At 35.6% G+C, this 24,950-nt stretch overlaps 1 protein-coding gene across 3 annotated transcripts in view; it reads right to left on the reverse strand.

Moving 5' to 3' along the window:
• The window catches only part of LOC114660650 (pro-neuregulin-2, membrane-bound isoform-like), a 228,800-nt gene that overhangs the window by 109,110 nt on the left and 94,740 nt on the right, over positions 1–24,950 (reverse strand). For 2 of the 3 annotated variants that reach the window (XM_051933904.1, XM_028813482.2), the window contains exon 4: positions 14,098–14,238. The exons of the other annotated variant lie outside the window; for it this stretch is intronic. In XM_051933904.1, coding sequence (XP_051789864.1) covers positions 14,098–14,238 — 141 coding nt within the window. The remainder of the gene's footprint in view (positions 1–14,097; positions 14,239–24,950) is intronic. 3 annotated transcript variants of the gene reach the window in all.

A 24,950-nucleotide genomic window follows, 5' to 3' on the forward strand; every position in this document is an offset into this window, starting at 1 on the left:
AGAAATGGAGAAGGGAATTAAATGCGGTAATAGTTATTCCTCTTATTCTAAAATAATATTGATTAGATCCTGCCAGGTTTTGAAAAAAATTTGTACAGATCCTCTAACTGAGAGTTTGATTTTTTCCAATTTCAAATAATATAAAACATCGGTTTCCCACTGACTTATCAAAGGAGAGTTAGGATTCTTCCAATTTAACAGAATAAGTCTGCGTGCCAAAAGTGTAGTGAATGCGATCACCGTTTGCTTGTCCTTCTCCACTTCAAGTCCATCTGGAAGAACACCGAACACAGCTGTTAATGGGTTAGGAGGAACTGTGATACCAAGGCTGTCTGAAAGGCACTTAAAAATTTTGGTCCAAAATGATGTTAGTTTGGTGCAGGCCCAGAACATGTGACCCAGTGAGGCAGGAGCTTGGTTGCAGCGTTCGCAGGTTGGATCTTGCCCTGGAAACATTTTGGACAGTTTTAAGCGAGACAGATGAGCTAAGGTTGAAACTTTTGATATGAATACTAGTCATTTAGCCCGTTACAATAACGGGCACTAGAACAGTAGTGCATAAACATTAGTAGGAACAGTCTATATTAAATGGCAAGGGACTTTGACCTCATTCTTTTTGTTGGTCGTATTTTTCTTTCTTTCAGCCTTTCTTTTGTTGATGTTTACTTGCTGAGCTGACCGTTCTTCGTGGGCTGCCGCCATGTATTGTGTGTCTTTAATTTTCTGTGACAGTAATACTGTCTTGTACGGCTCTATTCAATAAGGGCGCGCACAAAAAGGCGAGCTTCAAAAGGGCGACCTCAATTGAGAGTGGCGAATAAAGGCGTTCGTAGATAATTTAGTTCAAATGGCTCTGGAATATGTGAAGAGCAACAAAGGTGCAGATCTTTATTTACGCGCGCCTTTATTTGCTGCGCCCAATTGAGGTCGCCCTTTTGAGGCTTGCCTTTTTGTGCGCGCCCTTACTGAAGATTGCCTGTGCGCGCCCTTATTGAAGGATACCGTCTTGTACGTCCGCTGGCTTGTACGTCCGTAATATACCTTTAATTTTCTCTGGCAGTAATACAGGCGTGCGTGTCGGTAATATGCCTTTAATCTCCTCTGACAGTAATACTGGCTTGTATGTGGCTGTAATATGCGTCACTGTATTGTGTACCTTTAATTTCCTCTCGCAGTAATACTGGTTTGTATTTCCGTAAAACGCCTCTAACTTTCTCTGACAGTAATATCGCGCATCGCACCGTGCCCCGCGCATGCGCACTTCATCAGAAGACACCCACACACAGACACCTGGACGCACATAGGGATTTTATATATATAGATTGGTAGCATGCTAGTAACTGCCCATTACAATATGTTATAGATAAAAATGAGAATCTACAGCTATATGCTCTTGAAGTGTCAACAAAGTGGAAGTGGAAGTGGAACTGGAACAAATTTCTCTCTCTCTCTGTGCCTTAGCATGCAATGCACACAAGAAATGACATAATGGTAGTAACAATAACAGCACCTGTCATGGTACACACACTACTACAAAGTACTTTAGAAAGCACTCAATAAAACTATTGTTTTAACAATAACAATAATGATTTTGCAACTGCATCATTTCAGAAGATGTATAGAACAAGATATCCACTCTCCTTCCATACATGGGATGGCATAAAATTGGATAAAAGCAAACACAAGACAAATATATAAAAATTATTAATGCCTAAAATGAACACATGATGTCAATAATTATTATACTTTTTGTTGAAACCAAAAATGAGAGTCAGTCATTGTTATTCAGTCTTTGGTTTCATGCTAAAGGAATATAAACTGCACTGATTAGGCTGTACTACTAAAACAAAACAAAAAGGAGGTAAAAAAGACAAATGTGTGTCCTGAAGTGAAGATGACATGTACAAATTCAGTTTTAACCTGAGCCACAGGTTAACTAACACCTGATCATGCAGTTTAATATGTCAACAGAAGGACAGCTTAACCCCAATATTGCAACATTTAACAGTAAGTAATAGCGGTTTGTATTGTAACAGATTCATTTGTTATTACTTAAATATGCCCATTAAGTCTAAAAATCATTTTGATTCTGTACCCTTCTGGCACAGAGGATGTTAAGAATATTTTCAAGGTCAATTTATTGTTCCTTGAAATCTAAATAAAACACTGGAGATAGCATTTCAACAACATCTAAAAATACACAATATAACAATACTAAAGAGCAAATTGAACTTTGTGCATTAAGATTAGGACTACATTATTACATGTCTCTGGGTTATGACATAAGTTAATAAGGTTTAACAGTGTTATGTTATGACTGAACTATAAAAAAAAACAATGTTCATGAGTTAAACCCATGCAAATGAATTAATTTGTGAGAAATAATTGATCAAAAGTACACTATTATTTGAATTGTTTTCTAACTGCACTATTATTTTAATTGTTTTATAACTGAGAATCAGACTTTGTTTCATACAGAATCTATTATGACACACACACTATTACATATAAGTACATAAAAAGCACGCAATAGTACTAATCGCAAAAACAGAAAATGCAACACTTCTGTAAACTATGCCTTCAAGCGTTTACAGAACATTTTGTAGTGCACTAGAAAATTAGACATTTTACTCAACATGGTGCTAATAAAAAGAGTCATACGTTTCAGCAAACTAAACAGACATCCAGCATCTGACTATGCTTATGTAAACTATTCATGTAAATGATTGGGCCCTGCTATGGACTGGTGCCCATTACAATTGTGGTCCCTGTTTTGCACTCTGTGCTGCCAGAAAAGACAGTGCCCTGCCCTTCACAATGTTATAAGTATAGGAAGACTGATAGCTAACGTAAGTGAAACAGTAGCTACTGATGTAGGCCATAAATCAGTGTCAGGAATCAAGCATGAAACACAGTATAGAATGTTATAATATTTCCTGCTTGTTGACACAAAAGCAGGAGGTTAAAATGAACATGAAATAATTTTCAGTTTAACCTTGTAATTATATTTTCAGCATTGACCTATCAAATATTAAAATGAAAAAATACAAGAGGTTTTAATTTATCTGAATTAGAATGGAAGACCCAACTAACAAACAATCATATAACTTGGAAAGTTCTTACAATGAGGGTGATGAATTCTGTGTCTTTTTTCAATTGTTTTCTCTTTCGGATTGTACCTGTAAGTAATATCATTATTTCATTTTTGTTGTGTTTGACCAATTCCAAGCCCTGCTCTTCAGCTCCTAACTAATGCCTAGTATGCAAATGCCTGTCCCACGTAATACAAAGTCATTGTTTATATTGAATCTGATATGCATTTTGAGACACAAATATTTTAAACTAACAAAAAAGAGAAGAAGGAGAAATACACAATGTTTAAAACCATCTGGGTATTAAGGTCAAGTCATGTCTTCCCTGCAAGCTGGTGGCAGCAAGATTATGCAAAATTATTTTTTTTCATCCCATTTACAGTTTTATCTGTTTTGTAAAAGAATACAGTAATGATGAGTCAAATATGTCAAAGATTCTGCAGATATTATGAATTAAGGTGAGTGCTTTAAAAGATTAGCTAAATCATTCCATTGTGAGCTTTAAAATTCAAAAAGTCAAATGACAAACATAGATAAAGGAAATTGATAATTCCCCCATGTTTTAGTTGACTTACTTTCTTGGGTGTGGTGTTTCCAAGATGTAGCTGTCTTTTATTTTATGTTTGCATGGGTGCCAATGGGGATGATTATATTGTAATAATAATTTACTACTGCCACACCTAAGTTAAGAATTTTGTACATTGTCATTGTGCTGTGTATATCCTTCTATTAGGTCTCTTAAGCTTTGCACAGTTATTTGTTTGGTGTACGTGTTTTTAATAAATGCCACTCCTTCCTTAATTTTGTCAAATGCTATGGGTTCCTTGTGACTCATGCCTCCGTCCATATCTCAGTTTCCTCTAGACCAGGGGTAGGCAATGTCGGTCCTGGTGAGCCGCAGTGGCTACAGGTTTTCATTCCAACCCAATTGCTTAATTAGAAACCAATCATTGCCAATCTCAGACCTTATTTAATTTTATGGCTTGTTAGTCTGTGCAATGTAAGGCTTTTATATCGTAGATTTTTTTCCTTTCCAAGGATATCATCCAAATGATTTGAAGCCTAAAACAGATCATTTTCAGTCTGTCACATTTTTCTATTAAGTGTTTTATTAAATCAAACCGTGCATGATGAACACACACAGATGTAATTGGAAAAAAGCTAGCTGGAGAACTGCTGGCTGCTTTGTCTTTTACATCTTATTGCTAGTAAGGAGCAATTAAAACACTGAATGCAGCAGTTTAAGATTGAAATAAGCAATTAAGGTTGGAGAACCTTAACAAGCGAGACCACTAAAATGAAGCATTAAAATGTCACTTAAGCAATATGTGCTTCATCAGCAATAATTGAGTTCTCATTAAGGAACTGGGTTGGAACAAAAACCTGCACATACTGTGGCACTCCAGGACCGACGTTGCCTACCCCTGCTCTAGACTGACATCTATGAAACTATTATTCTTGTTATTTTTCTCAGAAGACAAAATGACCAGGTATCATATCTTAGCAGGTAGCAGTAGTGGGTTAATTTTGCGGCAAACAACTCTTCACTCAAGATTTTTTTTTATAGAGTTGAATAGTTTTTAATACTACTAATGTCGAATAATTCAATGAGGTAAGATACAAATATCTAAAAACTAAAATCTTAACCTGCGAGACACAGTGGTACAGTGGTTAGAGCACTGCATACACATATGAATAGAAATAAAAAGGAGATAAATGCTGCCAAGACATGAAACTATCAAAACTATTTCATGAAAACAGATTTCAGACTTGATCAGATGCTGTATGGAAATTTAATACAAAATGAACATAAAGTGTTACAAATAGGAAGCAAGACTATTACACATAATTTCACAATGGGGACATCTGAAACCCCTACAAGTAAAGAGTAAAAGAGTTGACATAATAGACGTGCCACATCTCTAAAGACATGCAAGGTTAGGTTAATTATGTCTGCGTAGGACTTCCTCCGGGTACTTCAAAAAAGACCTCCTACATACACAAAACATGTGTGTTGTTTTGATTTCACATTCTAAATTGTCTGTTATTTCCAAAGCTGTCTCCTGGTTTTGAACCCAGTGCTGTTACAACTGGCTCCCCACAAACCTAAACTGGATTAGGTAGGGTTGACATTGTTATATTACTTATTTAGTACATTAATAGGTGCTATATTTAACTATTCTATTAAGAACTTGAACTTATGGATATCATCACCACTGTGTCTGATAAAGCTCTAAGAAACAAAAATTCCAGACGTTGTTTAACAAATGTTTAACATGAGTATCAATAAGGGATTTCTAAGGGAAAACAATGCTGTTTGGCAGGGCCAATCCTTGTCAAACAATAAGTCCTTCAAAGAGAAAATTTTAAAGCAGCTGGTGGTAAGGTTGGGTCATATAAAAGATCAAGGTTAGATGAGTATCTGACTTTGTCCTTAGGAACCTAGACAAAATACTACATACCCTTTATGCTTGTATGATATAAATCCATAACATATTAACAAAGATACCTGACATATAATGAGACAGGAAAATCTTATTTGATTTTTCAAAATATAAAGAAATTACATTAAAGTCATTTATATTTATCCATTAAGTTTAGTATCAACATACAATATGACAATAGAGGAGCTGATAATTAAATTACATACAGCATATTTGGAAATACTGACATCTGAAAAAAAAGAATAAAAGATGTCTTTAAGTTTTTGTTTGCTTTTGTTTTTTTTTCCACACAATTTTACCATTTTGTTAAGCTTCTCTCTCCCTTGTTTTGTTTTTGTTTAGGCACTCTTGAAATCATATGCTGATATCATCAGGCAAGCCGCATGATATGCATAAAGATTCCTGCCAATGTGTCATGTCATAGGGAGACATTGTGTATATAAACAGAGAGAAGGCATGGTCTGCTGTCAGATATATTTTTTATTGGGGTAAAGCTAGTTTATAGTAAAAATGTGATACAGAAGTTGATTACCAAACATTCTTTACAAGATTTGTTACTTAATTAAAATAATATTTATTTTAGGGTATTAGCCACTTACAAGTAGGCTCTCTTTTAGTGGGGAAGCTGATTGTTTTGTGAACACTACATAATTGTGAAATTCTCTAATGATATAACATTACACATATGGAAAACAAAGAGGATTAAACTGTATCCTATGCTATACAAGAATTTTGGTATTGGAATATGATGGATGTTTTTTCTTTCCTGTTTCTGATATTTGGAGTGTATCCTCAGATACCCAATCCAAGATGAAAAGATTATTCACATTTTTTCATGGGATGGATAGTCTTCACTGTTTCTACCCTATGAGTTAACTGGTGATGCAGGTTGGACCATATATATGGATTCCTGAAATTAGCCCAATAAAGGTAAACAACTCAGAAATTAACTAAAGAAGTTGGTCTTATGGCTGGTTAGAATATTTATTTTTTAATATACTAAAATTTTTTGATGTTTTTGCCATTAAGGCAGCAAATACAGAGCAGTGGTTATCCCTGCTTCACCCCACAAAGATTTGGGTTTGGTTCCTGGGCCAATTACATTGTGTAATTTGCATGATATCCTTATTTCTGAGTGAGTTGTTCCTGCATTCAACATTCATGAATTTTAAGTTAATTGGTTTAAACTGCACTTTTTTGAGTGATTGTGAATGCCTACTTGAGTGGTCTGTCCAGAGTTTCTTAATGCCTTTAGCATCATTCTGATGGAACAGGTTTTGATTTTCCATGGGCAAATAATAGAAAAAGTAGGTTAATAACCTAGAATTTGTAATGACTAGGGAGACGAGACGTGATCTTCACGTGATGATCACAGAAGACACTTAAAAGACCTGCGAGATGAAAGAGATTGACCCAGGACCGTCTCACATGGACGTAGAACATGAGATTCTTGCAAGACACGCCCTATTTACAACAAATATCAAATAAGACCACGGGCAGCAAAACACTCAGTCGTGTCAAGGCTTTGAGCACACACAGATCCAGGGCTCTCAGTGCATATAAAGCGTATAAGGTCAATACATTATAGATGAAACGTCGACGACTAAGCGAAGAAGAAAGAGCAGCGCGGAGAAAAGAGACTCAAAAGCATTGGAGAAAATGCAAAAAAGAAAAAGAATAATCTAGGTGCAAATTCAGAAAATAAGGAAAGTAATATCAGTCCGGAACAAGTGGAATTGAAAAAAAGCACGTCCAATCGGGCTCAGAATTAAAAGACAAAGTATAACTTCATAAAGACGTTCAAAAACGTTGCAGCTATACACATGCAGAGCAGTTTAGAGATTATGAAAGCAGTGGAATTTGAAAGGCTCAAAAAAAAAACGAAGACGCGATACACATGCAGAGAAAGGTAAAGAATATGAAAGCAGGAAAATTCGAAAGTATTGTAGCGTCCCTTCCAGGTTGAAGCCTTTTTTTCTTGGAGTGATTGTTAGGTTCGATTGAGGGGGGGCGGAGTACAGCACAGAAGACTGACAGCGAGGTATTGATTGATGCAGTAAGGGGGGGGGGGGGGTCCCGGGACGGGAGGAGGGGGATGGAGAGGTTGCTAGAAGGTTGTGTTTGGGGTTACAAAGTCAGCGTTCTTTTTCTTGATTGTTCAAGTAAAACTTTTGTGAGATTTTACTACGTCTGTCTGGTTTTTTTTTTTTACTTCTCTTTTCAAGCCGGACACGGAGGTCGCTACAGTATCAAAAAAACGATAGTAAAGATCGCATTAGCACAAATAAAAGGAAACAAAAGGTGCGAAACAAGTGTCGCGTACTTTTTGCAATATTTGACAGTAAACTATGCAACATATACACAGTGTATATATATTAGTGCTGTCAAGCGATCAAAAAGTTTAATCGCGATTAATCGCATGACTTTGTGTAACACTGCACAACAACGTTTTTTTGCTTCTTGAACATTGTTGGTTGTTTCTTATAGATTTTTGGGTGTTGATCACGTACTGTTTCAGAGAAATCTTCAGATTTGTCATGATTTTTTCTTATATTTGTATCCAAACATTTTCGCTCCCGTAAGTGACTTATCAACAACAGTTTATACAGCCTGGGTATGTCCAGGCATGGAATCAGGCCAGGTTGGATGCTGTTCTGTGGAAGTTGACATCCTGGGCATGCCTGGGCAGGTCTGAATGAGCTTGACGCTGTCTCAGCATGCTATAAAGGTGGCTTGCATGCACCGATCCTGCTCATTTGGTTAATATAGATAGTCAGTGTGTATGTATAGTATCAGTATAGTAAAGTATAGTATCTGTAGCAATATAACAGTAAGTAAGCTTGATGCTATATACGTTTTGGTGTCGGGCGATATGTCTCATCAATGTCGTAACAGCCGGCGATACATTCTGCTATATCTGTGGCTTGACTGCTCTTGGGAAGAAAGCTTATCATCTGTACTTCAGCAGAAAAATTGGTGATCAAGACAAGGAATGGGTGTCTCATATTTGCTGTGTGACATGTGCTGTCAGTCTGAGAGCCTGGCTCAGAGGCACTTGAAAGACGATGCCGTTTGCTGTTCCGATGATATGGCGAGAACGGAAAGACCATGTGACGGACAGTTACTTCTGTTTGACTAATGTGTCTGGTTTCTCTACCAAAAACAAGAAGTCAATTGAATATCCTAATCTGCCTTCAGCAATGAGACCCCATGCCCCATGACAACAGTCTTCCAATTCCGAAACCACCAGAGGATTGGACCTTAGACGAACCAGATGAAGAAACTGCAATGCAGGGTACTGACAGTGACATTGACCCGGATTTTGAACCGTGCTCATCAGGCGATCCACATCTGATAACACAGTCTGAATTGAATGATTTGGTTCTGTCAAAAGCAAAAGTAAAAGCCGAGCTGCTGGGATTGAGACTACAGGAATGGTGTTTGCTGTCACCAGGTGCGCAAATTTCTGTGTTTTGAGGCCGACATCATGATATAACCAAAATTTTTTGCACAAGTTGACAGTCTCTGTTTCTGTGGTGACATTGTGACATTGAAGGATTGTTCTCAGCCTTGGGTTGTGATCACAACCCGGAAGAGAGGTGTCTCTTCGTTGATTTGTCAATGTTAAGCCTGAAAGCTGTTCTGCTACACAATGGCAACGTTTATCTTTCAGTACCTTTTGGCTATGCAGCACACATGAAACGTATGAGAATATGGAACTGTTGCTGAAGCACATCCAGTATAGCAGGTACAACTGGAATATCTGGAGAGATCTTAAAGTCGTTGCTCTGTTACTAGGACTGATGCTCGGCTATACAAAGTACTGTTGTTTCATCTGTGAATGGGACAGCCGTATCAAAGAGCCACACTATTCTTGACAGAACTGGCCACTCCGTAAAAAGTTAGTTCCAGGACAGAAAAATGTGGCACATGAATCGCTTGTTGACCCGGCAAAGATATTTTTGCCTCCTCTTCACATAAAACTGGGACTCATGAAGAACTTCGTGAAAGCACTGAACAAGGAAGGCGAAGGTTTTCGTTATTTAAGACAGATGTTCCCAAGAATAACTGATCTCAAGATCAAAGAGGACATTTTTGTTGGCCCCCAGATCAGACATGTTATAAGTGACAAGCAGTTTGAAGATCTCTTAGTTGGGCCGGAAAAAATTGCCTGGAAAGCCTTCAAAGACATTGTTGACAATTTTCTGGGCAATTACAGAGCCCCAAACTACATTCAGCTGGTAGACAAACTTCTCAAAGCATACAAGACAATGAAGTGCAATATGTCACTCAAGATTCATTTCTTCCACTCATGCTTGGACTTCTTCCCTGCAAATCTCGGTGCTGTCAGTGACGAACACGGTGAAAGGTTTCACCAGGACAGTGCTACAATAGAGAAACGATACCAGGGCAACTGGAATCCATCAATGCTTGCTGACTACTTTTGGATACTGCAACGTGATGCACCAGACATTGAATACAAAAGAAAATCAGGAGCAAAAACACTTTTAATTCTGTTGAATTTAATAGCTTATGCAAAACATAAACGTGACTAAATACGTTATTGTCAGTAAACATTTAAATGTCTATTTCTCAGAGTTCCTACGTGATGCAGTAAAACCAAAACTATATTTGTGTATACCCAGTAGGTACCTGTAAATCCATTGACAGAATGCCTCCTCCCCCAAAAAATATGAAAACATCATATCAACAGAACATGATAAATATGAAAATTGTATATACCAATGGAAAAATATCTAAACATACCATAGGCCTACATTATCACAATAATACTGTATCAGTGTATGTTAAAACAATTGCATCTGCAAGTTTGAATGATTGCCATGTTTACACTGGAGGACGTATTGTAATTGATTATGTTAAAGGCAGTAACTCTTACTGGCTCAGTGTTTTGCCCTTTATTAAGCTCATGTAATATGTTAGAACAGATAGGGTAATCAATGTAAGAAAATGAGCACAATATCAAAAATGTGGAAAATATTTGTTTTTTGTGCCTTGTGCAACTACCACAGTAACATTTTCTAGCATTCTTGCTCAATTTCTCCATCTGTTAATTCCCACGTTTTTCATCTCTGATAAGCAGTGTTTAGTCTTGGAAATAGCATAAAGACAGAATTAGAATATTTTAAGTTGAGATAAAAGGTAAACATGCACATAGTGTTCTCATGTATATAGTTTTGATATGCTGGTAAAATAGAACACTGGAAAATAAGCTAAAAGTGCTTTTTGTATTCTTCAGTCAATGATACTGTCTAAGCCAGTGGGTTCATTTGTTTTGTGTACTTTTTATTACTTTAAGAGTTAACATTCTGTAAAACTGGAAATACGAATGTACTATAATCATTTAGGTCATTATTTAATTGTCATAAATTTTTACACTGTTTATTTTAACATAAATGTATTATTAACAGGACATCAGTTATTATTAAAATTCCAAGTCATGTTTATATTATATAAATCTTTTTTAATGTGTGCCAAACAGGGAAAGGCTTTCCAAGTCGTGCTGTCTGTCAGATAAAATCACACCTTCCTCATATAAATAATTATCTTTCGGAAAACGTCAGTCAGAATTATACTTTTATTGAATGATATTTTTATTGTATTCATCTATCATGTTAGAGTAAAATAAAATTTTTTTATTTAAAGCAATACTTTATTTTGCGTGACAGATTGTTTTGAAGTCTTGTTTTTACTTTAAACAGAGTGTTTTTGTTATATGTCTATGTAAAAAAATAGACTAAGTAAGCTGACCTGAGGGGTTTATGTTAGAAAGACAAGTATTTCTTTTGCCAGAAGTTCCTTGAGAAAGTTCTCAGCTAAGTATTTATTGTTTAGTGGTGGTGATTATTGTTGCAAAGATTATTATCTTTTGTTAATTGAACTTATGCAAAGATTTACCTTCAGTACATTAATAAAGAGGAGTGCTAGAAAATGTAATGCCTGATGAAACCATATATTTTTAGAGCAGCAATACACATCTACAAAGACAAAGTGCTAGATTTTTTTCTTTTTATTGACAATTCTTTTGTTTGCAATAAATACAGAAGTCATGATCCATATTGGAAATACATCATTCATATTTGCTTTTGTGGAAAAAATACCATTTGAGAAATGTAAAAAAATGACAGTATCTGATCACACAAAAAGAACAGTAGCATCGAAAAAGTATGTGATTCTGGCCTAGTGTTCAGAATTTTGGAAACAGGTAAAAACACTCACATCCTTATAAATGTTCCATCCATTTTCAAAACCAATTCTCAGTTTCAGGGTTTCTGGCAACCTCTGTCTATCCAAGAAATATTGGACACAGGCTAGTAACCAAACCTGGAACGCCAATTGTGCACATATCCACAGCCACTCATGATGGACCAGTCCACAGTTACTCAAACTTTGGAGTGTGTGAGGAAATAGGAGCATAAGGAAAATGTGTAAGCAAGAGGCACTTGTGTTATCCCATGTAACACCACCACCAGCCCACCCATATAATAGCACTGCATAAGAACAATAATTAATTACTATAATAACACTATTGTATTGTATAAACGACTTGTTAATAATATTATATAATATAACCCACACAAGACCAGTTTTATGGTTAAAACATTAATTCTAAAGGTTGATTTTAAGGAAGTCATAATGTGAAAAGCTAAACATAATTGCGTAGAGTTAAAAATACTAATTTTGTTCTAATTAAAATTAAAATAAGCCTACAGTATCTTTACATCTAACATTTCAACAGTAAGGTTAGACCTTCCTTGTAGTTGAGTGTGAAAGTGCATATCTTTGTGTTATTGGAGTACTGCTGCAAATCAGGGGTTATCATTTTACATTTCTGTAGCAAGAAAGTAATTGTAAAGCCTTTATAGGGCATAGTTAAATGTTTCAAGACAAGTATGCTTTAAGCAATAACCTGAAGTTTATCATTTTTGAGTGATTTTTGATTTTGGACCAACAATCAAAAAATCAATTTTGCTTAAACCTATCAATAGTATATTTTCAAAAGCAATATACTATATGCTTTAACAGATGAGAATCTGAAAAAAGTGAATTACTGAATTATAAAACCTGTCTCAAGTTCTTTCTTAAATCATTTTTATTAAAGGTATTCCCAATTTAGTGTACTTTTCTATATATACCTAAAATTATATTTTTATTTACTTGAAGTACATATGTTAGATAGATAGATAGATAGATAGATAGATAGATAGATAGATAGATAGATAGATAGATAGATAGATAGATAGATAGATAGATAGATAGATAGATAGATAGATAGATTGATTCACATTCTCCAGCTCAATCATAGCACACCAAGTGCACACAGGTATTTTTTGAGCAGGAAGATAAAAATAACATGCAAATCAATATGCTAATGACTGAGAACTACTAATGCAATCTACCAATGCACATTTAATGTATAATACCCTAAATGCCTCTAATTAGCTAGAGAGAAAAGAGTGTAGATAGGAGAAGATAATATACAGTATCATAATAATAGACAAAATCAATGAATTAGTTAAAATCAGACACCAGTTGCATGTTTTAGCACACCATGGTGGAATGAACTGGTGGCTAAACGTGTTCCAGGACAACACAACACTAGCAGAATTAGTCATGACAGTCTTACATTTTGATGCCAATTCTTTTCTGCCGCTGTCTTCTGTGAGTTCAGGGTCACTACTGTAACAGAGCTGACCTTACAGACCAGTTTATTCAGGTGCCTGGCAACCATCGAGCTGCTCTTACTCCCTCAACAGATCTTAACTTTTGCATGCAGTGAGAACTTCAGTAATCTGTTCTTGTTTATGTATACATAAATAAAGATGTTTCAAACAAAGTATTTTTTCTGTCAATAAATTATCTCAGCCTGGTGTGTTACTGAGAAATGTTTACAAGGTCTCAGCTTTTAAATATTTGAGTTATAGAGTAAAACATCTGACATGCTGTGACTCTTAAAAATGTGTGATAATACAGGGTGAGTCAAAATTATGTTAACATTTGAATGGCGGAAACAATTTATTCACAAAACATACTTCATACTGTATGTGCAAGATGATTTACAGGAATGTCTCAACCTGTTTGCCATCATATTCAACAAATGTACCATATGTGGCACATAAATTGTCCACAAAAATTGTATATAAGTATATACTGTACATAGCAGTACCATTAATATTAACATAATTTTGACTCAACCTTTACAGTATATGCTGGCAATTGAGGCAAATATAGTCAATGGTTGGTAACAGAGTTTTCAATCACATCATAATATTAATTATATTTATTAATCTTATGACATTTTGTTTGTATTCAACATCTAGACGTTTTGTTTAGTGAGAAAGTAATTGGAACCTATCTGAACTTTATTACAATATCCACTTATTTTTCTCCCTGACCTATTTAGTTCTCATTTGCTATTTTGAACCTACTGCATTTGCTGTAGATATGCCTAGTCTTGTCTGGGTAGTCAGTTTTTAAAAAAAGGAATTTGGAATTGTGCAACAAGATAAACAATAATGGCATTGATTTTATATACTTACAGAAATTCTCTGTTAATGGCTTCAAACTGCCTCCTGCCTGAGATGTGTGCTGTGTTGCATTCTGGGTAACAGAAGAAAGCGAGGCTACAGACTGCTTAGAAGTGTCATCCAAGATGGGAGAAGGTGAGCCATACAAAGTGTCTGTTGAAGGCATAGAAGTAGAGTGTGAAATTTCTGAAGTGGCAGCACTCCCATTGCCTTTTGTTAATACATCCAATAAACTGTAATCAAGTTTTTCAGGAGGTGCACTAGTTTGTGAAAAAGCTTTGGTCAGGTTCTCTTCTCCACCTATAAAATGCATCAGATCAGAGGTATTTTTCCCAAAAGGCCCAAGGACTAATACCAAAGATAAAATAATAAAGAAGAACAACTAAGCTAAGGAAACAAAATAAAAAATGCATGAAAAACTCTTTGCCAGCAATAATGCATTTTGGTATTTGTGAATCCTCCGCATCAGTGTGGCAAAAAGAGCAGCACATTTTCGAAGAAGCTTTTTTTGTAGTCAATTCAATATATTGAAAAATGTGAATGATTTGTCCAGAAGTCTGGAGTACAATAGTGTTGGAGACAGCGAGCAAGAAAAGTTAGATGATACAGAGACACCAGGACATTGAACTGGTGTGGTCACTCCCATATCTGCATCAAAAATTCATATACTGTAAGCATGTCTTTCTATCTGATCTAGGATTGTCTTAATAAGTAACCATGAAAGAATGTACTATTCCATTCATATCACAGCTTGAGATATTTTGCCATTAAGGATTTTAAATACAATGAAGTATGTTCTTTTTAACTATTTTTTCTTTCTTCCCTGATCTCTGACACATCCATAGTAAGAAAAGAAAAAGTAGCTTCAGAAAATAAAGCAGGCAGCAACCAGTATCGTAATAACCCCAAGTCAAGCTTCCTTTTTCCTGTAAAATTATACTTTTTCCCTATCTTATCTGTAACTGTAACAATAGACTTAAACAGATCTGTCAAATATTGTAGCTGTCTTCTGAAAATCTTCTGGTTTACAGAGTCTTCGTGAAACACGTTTATACATTCATTGGAGAGATACCTTAGGAGAGATCCTTTCAACTGAATTGCTAAAGCAGCAAAAATCTGCTTTTCAGCAGATGATGGGCTGAACAATCAATTACAGCAGTACCAAAGAGACTCACATGAGAATGCTGGCGGTTGACTGCCATAACTTCAACAGATGAGACTCTGGGGAAATGCAATCATTAGCTCTGTCTCAACAGGGAACAGAAGGCAGAGTTTATGCTCTGGTTTCTCAGATTACAGTAATTTAGGAAGAAAAACTTTCTTTCATTCTTTCGCTTGGTTGAGTAACATCTTGAACTTACTCATACAATCATTATCATACAAAAAAATGAAAAGGGAAAAGATATGATCGGAGACATTTAATTGATAAAGGTCTTTAAGAGTCAAAACGAGACTTAAAAATACATCAAGGCAGAAAACAAAGTTAATTCAGATGTGTGTGTTTGAAATACAATGTATTACAACAGGCTGAGTGTCAGAAAAAAAATTTATAAGCCATGAGAATATTTGTTTTTTATCAAGTTATTTAATGAAAGGAATTCATTGTGTTTAGAATTTATCTTATCTCTTAAACGTTTTGCACAGTAGTCAGACTATGCAATCAGTTATTTTGAATCTGTAATATTAAAATTACACTTGCTATTGTCTTCAACTTCATCACACAAAACAGTGTGTAATGACGAGTATGGTTTGGAATGTTTTAACTTATTAAAACAAGAGCAGAGAGTTACAAGGCCCTAGTAGTGGTAAGGAAAAAATATACACTGGCAATGGCAATGTGCATGCCGATATTAGTTCACAAATCTAGGCATTGCCAAGGGGCAGTAACTGTCCAGAAAGGTAACAGACATGGGTAGTAACTTGAAAGAGTGTGAGCTATGTTAGGGTAATGCCAAAAGTAGTAACATGTTCTGGCAACTAGAGGGCACACGGTCATTGAATGTAATACAGGGGACTGTGCTGCACCTCTAAAAAATAGGCACATGTTGGTAGACCAACCTGTCACTTTGAAGCCAATGAAAAGAATCCTGTCTGGTCACCTTATTGAAATTACAGGGTCACTCCTGACTACAAAACCAATTCTAGGGTCTGGTTGGATGTAACCCTGAGAATGGATTTAAAGCAGATCCAGTCACTGAGGTTCATTGAAAGTACAAGTGAGAGAAAAGTACTTAACTTGTGGTCATATCTTGAGTTTAGAAAGTGAGGTAAAGGAAGAATGGTATTACAGTATCTGTTCAGGTGGGTTTATATAGAAACTACCTAACCAGGCAGACCTAGAAAGGAAAAAAAGTTTTGTTTTCATTTATGCACATATGAAACATTGTATTCTCCCTTTATCCCTTTCTACTATTGTTTATTAAAGTAATTTTTGTTGGAACAGTTCACTTTAGAAGACAGAACAGATTATTGGGAATATTCGTAAAATAGCATCAAATTTTTAGTGCACCATTTTGAAATAGATTGGCCACAACAAATTCAGTTTTGCCCAGTGCCAAAAAAAGGCAAAGAACTTGATTAACAGATTATGTTTTTAAAAAGAAAAAAATCTTAAATGCAAATGGCATTTTGTATGTTTAAGTTTAAATTACTTCGCAGGCAGGGGAAGTACACTAAATAAATGCTGTTGGGAAGGGCAGCATCAGCTCAAGATTGGTTGAGTGGAGTCGTGGAGAGACAATCACTTATACACCATACTGTTAAATGACTCAGACTTTCGCTGCTATAATGAAACCCCAGAGTTATCGAATTGTACTACATCATTTTACATTTTTTGGACATGGATGAATAAAATTATACCATTATGTGTATATTAACTTTGATATTGTAACTTTGGGAATAACAGGTCTTTACTTCACTGACAACAAGCTTTATTTGGCATGCTTGAAGGTGGGCACATGCAGGTAAGAATATGTTTCCCTATTCAAACTAAAAATGTCATATACCAGGAAGCATTGCATTAACAAGTATTACCTGATACACTACTTAAGTTCCACAATTTAACAATATTTCACTTAAAATTATATCATTGCCCTAGGGTAATGGCAAAATCTTGACTTGTATAAACCACAGACCTCCGTGGGATGGGTTTCTGTAATAAACTGTGAAAATGTCAAAATAGAGTAGGTAGTACTTTAAAAAATTATTTATATTTAAAATTTTAAAAAGCAGGTGGTCTTATCTAGGTGTGTAAATCTTTTTTTCATGTCTGCCAAATATTTAACGATGTGTTCCTCTACTACATTAAAATTATCCTTTGAGGCAATGACTTCTTTTTTTGCCTTGATGTCTTTGACTTGATTGCTTACCCTTTCTGTTTTTTAATAAAGTACAAAAATTCAACTTTCATTTATTTCAAGTTTTGTAACTTAAATTCCAAATATTCTATCTGGTAATATATTGAATGTTTACTGAAGCAACATATTAATTTATAAATGAAAAATAATTGCCTTTAAATTTGCTGAAATATAGCATATGGTAGTTGTTATTACATAATTGGTTTAATTATGTGCTTTTGCAGTATTTGGGTTTTCAAGGGATCCCCAGAAATAGCCAATAACTACTATAAAAAAAGGAAATGAGCAAATACAAAAGAGGACTGGCAGACAAAAACTAATAGAAAAAGTTCAGTGGAATCTCATTAACACTATTACAATTACATTAGAACATTTTTAGGTGCTATAACTACGGATTTGTATATTTTTGTTCTCACTAATGGCTCATAATGCTACTGTTATGCCCCCCAAAAACCACAGATACCCTAAAACAATTTAGGTGTACATAAAAAATAAATAATCTCTTAGCACAGTGGTTCTCAACCTTTTTGGCCTTGGGACCCAGTTTTATCTATTTTTCTTCAGTGATGACCTTTCATTAGCAGTAATATAAATGTAAACTAGCCAACATCAACAGCATACATTAAGAAATAACAGTAAATACATATTCAGCATTTAAGTACAGTGTACATAACAGATAAAAAACACACCATAATCATCCAAAAATAACTCAACACATGGGTGTTTAATACTGAATCAAATTTAGTTTCCATTTGTCTTTTTAATGGGTAAACTGGGCTTGTCTGATTTTCCCAAGTTTGTCGAAATCAGGTGTAAGTGAAAAGAGTGCAGAGTGGAATATGTATTAGCTTGCTGGTGGCTGACTTGTCTAGAATTTTGGTGGTCTTGCACAAAGCAAGATGAGCTGTTCTGGAATAGTGTGAGTTTTCTTATATTTGGCATTTTGATGTTCAACGAGACAATGCCTAGAAGGTCTAATGGCTTGTTATACAAACATGCCAGAATGTTTTTGTGAAGACTAATTAATTAAATTTTGTCATTTAAAAACATAATTTACTGATATAAGCAGCAAGGATTGTTTCAAATGGTCTTTACTGCTGATGGTTCTATGCTTTCATTTGCTAGTATCACACAGTAGATAAAGCACAACAGCCATTGCTGACCACACTTCATGGAAAAAGTACTGTAGATCTGTATCTCAGAAAATCTGGGGTTTTTTTTTCTTTTAACATTATTGTTTAGTTCAGGTTTTTTGGGATTAATCATGTGAGGTTGATACCGAATTGAAAGAGTGATGTTATGGAGCATTTCAGGAACTTGATTATTGGCTTTCATAATAAGCCGTGTTGTGTATAGCAGTTTGTCATTTGCTTGTAACTGGATTTATATCAGTCATTTAATTTCCATAGTATGTAGGAGCACCATGTCCCTTTGACTAAGTGCAAACTTGAAATCTACAATTATTAGCCCCCTAAAACATTAATACAATGGATTAGTCTAAGGCCAATCTAGGGAACCCAGCGCCCCAAATTTTTATCAGTGTTGAAGACCATTATCTTAGTACATAGAATTTTGCTTGCATATATTTTTAAATTCAGAAGTAAGCATATATTTTTACAAAAAAACATGTTTCCATATTTGTACTGCTGCTCAGTTTGAAGCAAATTCAGCATTTGATTGAGAAATGCAAAACAACACTTTTCCTTTTGCTTGGTACATACTATAGCAAAAGAAGTAGAAATTAATATTTTTCTATGAAAATAGTTTACAATTTACAGTCATACACACATAATTCATGGTATAATTAAATAATAAGTGCAAAAGTCGGCCAATCATAAACCAGTAAACATCAGCAGTAAGTACAGAATTTTGTAATTGTTTATGAACAGCTTAGCACATGTATCAGCAGCTTTCACAATGGGGTGGCAGATTGAAAAGTACTTATTTAAAATTAAAAGTGGTGTGAAAATATTGTTAGTGGTGCAGTTTCTATCTTTGCCCGTGGAAGGGTTAACAAGTCACATCACTACCATTTCAGACAGTCTCTCCTCCAAGTTTAACTAGAATCTTTCTTTAAATAAAGAATAGTATTTAATATATTTGCTAATTACATCAACATCTGTCCAAAATTTGATAACTCGATGTGTTGCTTGATATGTAATGAGCGAAAGGGCACTAGCTGTTCATCAATAGTTATGTTCTGCTATTGCTTGTAACAAATAATGCAGTTCTGCACAAAGTTAACAAGAGCTTGATATAGCGGCAAAGCTGTCATTATGCTATGAAATCATAAGATTTGAGTATTCATCAATAATCAAACCATTGTGAGTGTGATTCAATAATAGTATTTGATTCAGTGCTAGCAACATTTGCCAACATATGCCTATTCAAGTCATATTTTTTTCCTATGCAATGAATACTTAAATCATATTTTAATGTTGGAGCACATGCTTACACATATGTTACAAAAAGGTACATTTGAAATTGAACACTGATGCTGTACAAGATATATATTTGATGCTCATGTAAAATATATTCTTAGATTTATTTCTGTTATTTCCCGAAGTTGACAATGTTAATTATTCACTGATTTTTCAAACCTTGAAAAGTGTATTTTATTCATTTTCTGCAACGGCTAGAACACAGGTTCTGGCTTAAAATGCTACTGCCAGACACATTTTTGCCAGTTAAAAAGTCTCAGTTTCCATGGTTTGGCCCAACAGACTTCACCAAGTGACATTGCAGTCCCCTCGTCTATTGTACCAGTTAAACATTTTGCTCAAAGAGCTACAATTTAATGAGTTGACAACTTTGAAAGACAGAACTTTGCACCAAATGCTCAAACTAAAAGGATTGGCTTATGTGCAATCAAGAAAACAATAGCAAGACCTCTATTCCTTCCTTTAACAGCCTCAAACACACCCTGATGGTTTTTGGCGCTTTTGCAGTGACTTCCATCTGTTTAATTATGTATCATGCTTGAATGCTATTTTGATGCCACAATTGGACAAATTCCTTGAGTGACTCGTAAATGCACATTATTTGACAACTTTGACATGACAAACGGGTATTGGCAAATTCCCTTAATGGAATCCATCAAAGAAAAAGATGCATTTAGCACCCCTAGTGGTCACAGGTAGTACCGTGTCCTTCCGTTTGGACTGCACTGTGCACTGGCAGCTTTCCAACATCTGGTGGACAGAGTGTTACGGCCCCACTCCTCATACAGTGCTGTCTTACTGGAATGACATAGTTATCTATTCCGGCACAGGGGAGGAACATTTACAGCATGTTTGAGCAGTGTTCCTTGCACTGTGTAATGCCGCTCTTCGAAATGATACAAAAAAATGTTATTTTGAGTTAATCTAAGCCAGATATTTGGACTATACAGTATAGTGGTAGGTGGTACAGATCAACCACAGTATGCCAAAGTTAATGTCATACTCAACTGGCCACGTCCGTGAACCAAGTGGCAGGTACAAGCCTTCCTGGGACTTGCAGGGTACTATCATTGGTTTGTATTTCCAAAAGAGCTGTTTTAACAAAAAAGAGGGCTGCATTTTGTGGCATAACACAGGCCCTTTATATCTGCACCTGTATTATTGTCTCCTGAATTTTCTTTGACTTTTTTAGTCCAGACTGATCCTTGTGTAGAAAACCTTGTCACGTTCCTAAACTGGAAACTTTTGGACTGGGAAACCAGGTATGCGGCTCGGGAAAGGGAACCATTGGTGACTAAAATGGGCTATCCATCAGCTGAGAAACTACCTCCTTGCATGTGGAGGGCACTGCAAAAAGAGATGAACCCACACGTCACAAGATGGTTCTTGGACCTCCAGTTGTTTAAATTTGAAGTCCTACATCACAGTGGTTCCCTACATGCCAATGCCAATCTGCTTTCTCGGAAGCATGACCTCGTAGTTCAGGCCGCCCAACCTGATGGGTCTGGGCTGAGTGTGGGAGTCTTGTCACACACACATGCTTGGGAGACAACTTCAAGGCTCATATAAAAATAATTTCACTCCCAACCAGGGGTTGGCACTGTTGCCTAATGCCTTTTATCTTCCTACCTCTGCAGAAGCAATGATTGACATCAGTCAAACAAAGACTTTTGTCTAAAAAGACAATTTGCTTTATCATTTTTTTCAGTTCTGTCAATTATACGGGGTTCACCTAGTTGCCCCAACTCTTTATCTGTTTTTGTGAATTATTTATATTATAAATATATAAATATAAAACAAAGTTGACTGACTGACTAACCCACTCACTCATCAACAACATTTATTTAATTAATTTAATGTAATTATTTCCCATTTAGCTAAAAAGCTAACATATGGTACATCTAGGGCAGTAGGTGTCCACTATGAAAGAATATTTTGATATATCAGCATTTAAGGGAAAAACAAAAACCCAAAATATCAAAATACCTTGACAGATTTGACAAAAATTTCCTGACATTGTAGAAAAAACAAAATTAGCTAATATTTTTCTTTATTTGTTAATATTTGCCATTAATAATGGTCTAATAAGCGGGATATTCTAACACACCATATTCCCTGTTTCACCACTGTGCTGACAGCAATCTCATGGAGAAATGGGGAGTGTTTATAGAAATGTAGGCCACCTGCAGAAGTGAAGTGAAAGGAGCAAAATTCAGCAACACTCAAAGAAGATGCAGTTAGGAAGTGCTTGCCAGGCAGTATGGCTTTCAGGGTAGTCAATTATGTGCAACTGATCCAGTAAGAAAGGTTTATAATATAACCCCCCACCACCACCACCATCTTATTTGTAACCTTATGTAAATGCCAATGTGGGGATTACAATTCTCTTCAGCACTGTGCTGCTCCAGGCAATTTAATCTGCCCTCACAAAGTTTAAATAAGAGCATCGACATCATGTCATCAAACATAGCCACTGCTGTGTTTTATTTTTTACTTTTTTTTTTCAACCACTTTAGGATAACAATTTCATTGTTTCACTGGATTGGAATGTTTATCTTTCAGCAATATTTCTTAACCTTTGTGGCCTTGGGACTCAGTTTTACCTTTAAAAGACAGCAGTTGATGGGGAGGTCATTCTTTGTGAATTGAGCGTGATTCGAAGAGTTGGGGGGTGGAAGTGAAATGAAACACAGATAGAAATGGGGAAAAGTATCACACAGCATTGTCAATTGCTTCAGTGGACCAGGGATGTGTCACATGTGACAATAAATCTAAGATAAACTAATTACACTACATTTTTTGTCAGTGTGTAGCCTAGTGTTTAAAAAAAAACAACACTGTTGTCCTACCGCATATCATTATTAAGTTCACAATACCAATAAATGATCAGTGTTAAGCATTTTTTAAAGTTAAAAAAACAAACAGGAAATAAAACAGAAAAAAAAAACTGCAAATTAATCAATGGAGCCAAGCCACAACTGAACAAAATGAAATGCCATTTTTTCTACAGTATACTGTAGGTGGTGGGGATGCTGTTTTTTTAAGAAGAGGACAGAATAGTGCTTTTGATTGAGTAAACATAATTAGTAACTTATTTTCTTTGGTCAACATTTAGTGGTATCCACTATACATTGAGGCAACATTAATTTTAGGCAATTCAATGTTTTTACATTTAGTTTACTATTACGCTGTGCATTCTATGGTGTAATTAACTATTTTTTGTGCTTAAAAATCTTTCAAAAAATATATTTACATACAGTTTGTACGGCCTGGAACGGATTAATTGTATTTACATACAATCCTATGGGGGAAATTACTTTGGGTCACGACCAAATCGGGTTACGACCATAGTTTTGGAACGAATTACGGTCATGACCCGAGGTTCCACTGTAGTCTGATTTAATTTTGCCTTCTGCTTTTTTGACCCTTTGACTCATTAATATTTTCAGAAGAATTTCAAAACGTCTCTGGCTTCAAAATTAATTAGAATAATGCGCTTGTTTTAATTAATTATCTTGCACATGAAAATCAATAACATGAGATGTTAGTGGGCTGCAAATATTTGTGCACTCAAACAGTGTCCCCGAAAACCACACCTGTATCATGAATTTATATTTGCAGCAATAGTTTGTTTCTTTTTTCTTACCTGAATAAATTTTTCTTTTATGTTTATTACTTTTTAGAAAGGTTTTGAAACATGGGGATTTAGTTATTCTTTCGTTTTCATACACTATTTTGTTATTAGTTAAGCTTTATTACTTTATTTTCTTTTATTTTTTGTTTTTGAATGTGCCATGATGACATTTTGAGTTTTTTGTGCAATCTATGTTTTGTGGCTTGTCATTAGGGGTTGTGCCCCAGATATCACACTGTTGTGATGTAATCTTTGTGACAAAATTGAAGTCAACTTTGTGCTGAAAACTTTGTCTTAGATGGTGTATTCTTCAAAATGTTAACTGAGAGAATTTGTATTTGAAGAAGTATTTAGGGTATGATGTCTACATTGATTTAAAAGACTTTGACTTTGGATTAGTATTTAGACTTAGATGATTGTTCAGTTGTTTTCTTGATTTTAACTTAATATTTTTTGAGTATGATTTGTCTCTTCCATCTCCAATAATTTCCTACATATTTGTAATGACTGTTCTTTTATAGCCGAATCACGCTGCTTGGTCAGTCATGGAAAAGATGTTTAAAATCCTCTCTGTGTGTGCTATGCTGGATTCTGGTTAACAGTAATTAACTTCAGATTACTGGCAATCCTGTGGTTCAATATTTATTAAAGATGCATAACTAATGTAAGACATATTTTAAGGCAGCACATGACAATTACTTATTTCATCATTCCCTACCCTATAGTCACTAGATACCATGATATTAAAATATTAGCGAACCCACGGCGTACCATATGCCGCATAATCAGGCCACTTTTTTAATGATTTTTAAGCACAGGGAGAAAATTAACATTTGAAAAATCGTTAGGTGCTCGGGCGCGGAGGGCGGAACGGGAGGAGAGGGGAAGGACGCCCATTCCGCCCCCTCCATAACGCTAGTCTGCTGATTTCTCGTTTAGTATGCACTGCCTGCTCATGTGCCCACCCCCAACTCGTCACCTGAGTCGTTTTCCTGTTTGCACAGTCCACATGCACCTGTGAGTCACGTAGACTTTTCATTGTTCTTTGCGGTTTTGGCTGGTTTTCTATATATAATCCACCAAGTCACCTGACAACGGTAGTAGCGGGGGGGGGGGGGAGGGGGAGTGTACAAAGGGCAGGGACGTAATCAGTGTGAGTGTATGACCCGCTAGTCAACCCGCGGTGTAGCATACGCCGCATAATTATATATTGATGGGTGAACACTTCCTGAACGACACAGTTGTCCAAATAGAAGTGAAAACAAAATCGAGTCCGGTGCATTCTTTAACTGCCTTGTAGTGGCGTGGTAGTGTTGCTGCTTTGCAGTAAGGAGACTGTGCAAGATTTTGGGTTCGCTTCCCGGTTCCTCCCTGTGTGGATAGCGCTTTGAATACTGAAAACACCGGTATATCAATGTAATGAAGTAATATTAA

The sequence above is a fragment of the Erpetoichthys calabaricus genome, chromosome 11, assembly GCF_900747795.2.
Source record: "Erpetoichthys calabaricus chromosome 11, fErpCal1.3, whole genome shotgun sequence".
Lineage (NCBI taxonomy): Eukaryota > Metazoa > Chordata > Cladistia > Polypteriformes > Polypteridae > Erpetoichthys > Erpetoichthys calabaricus.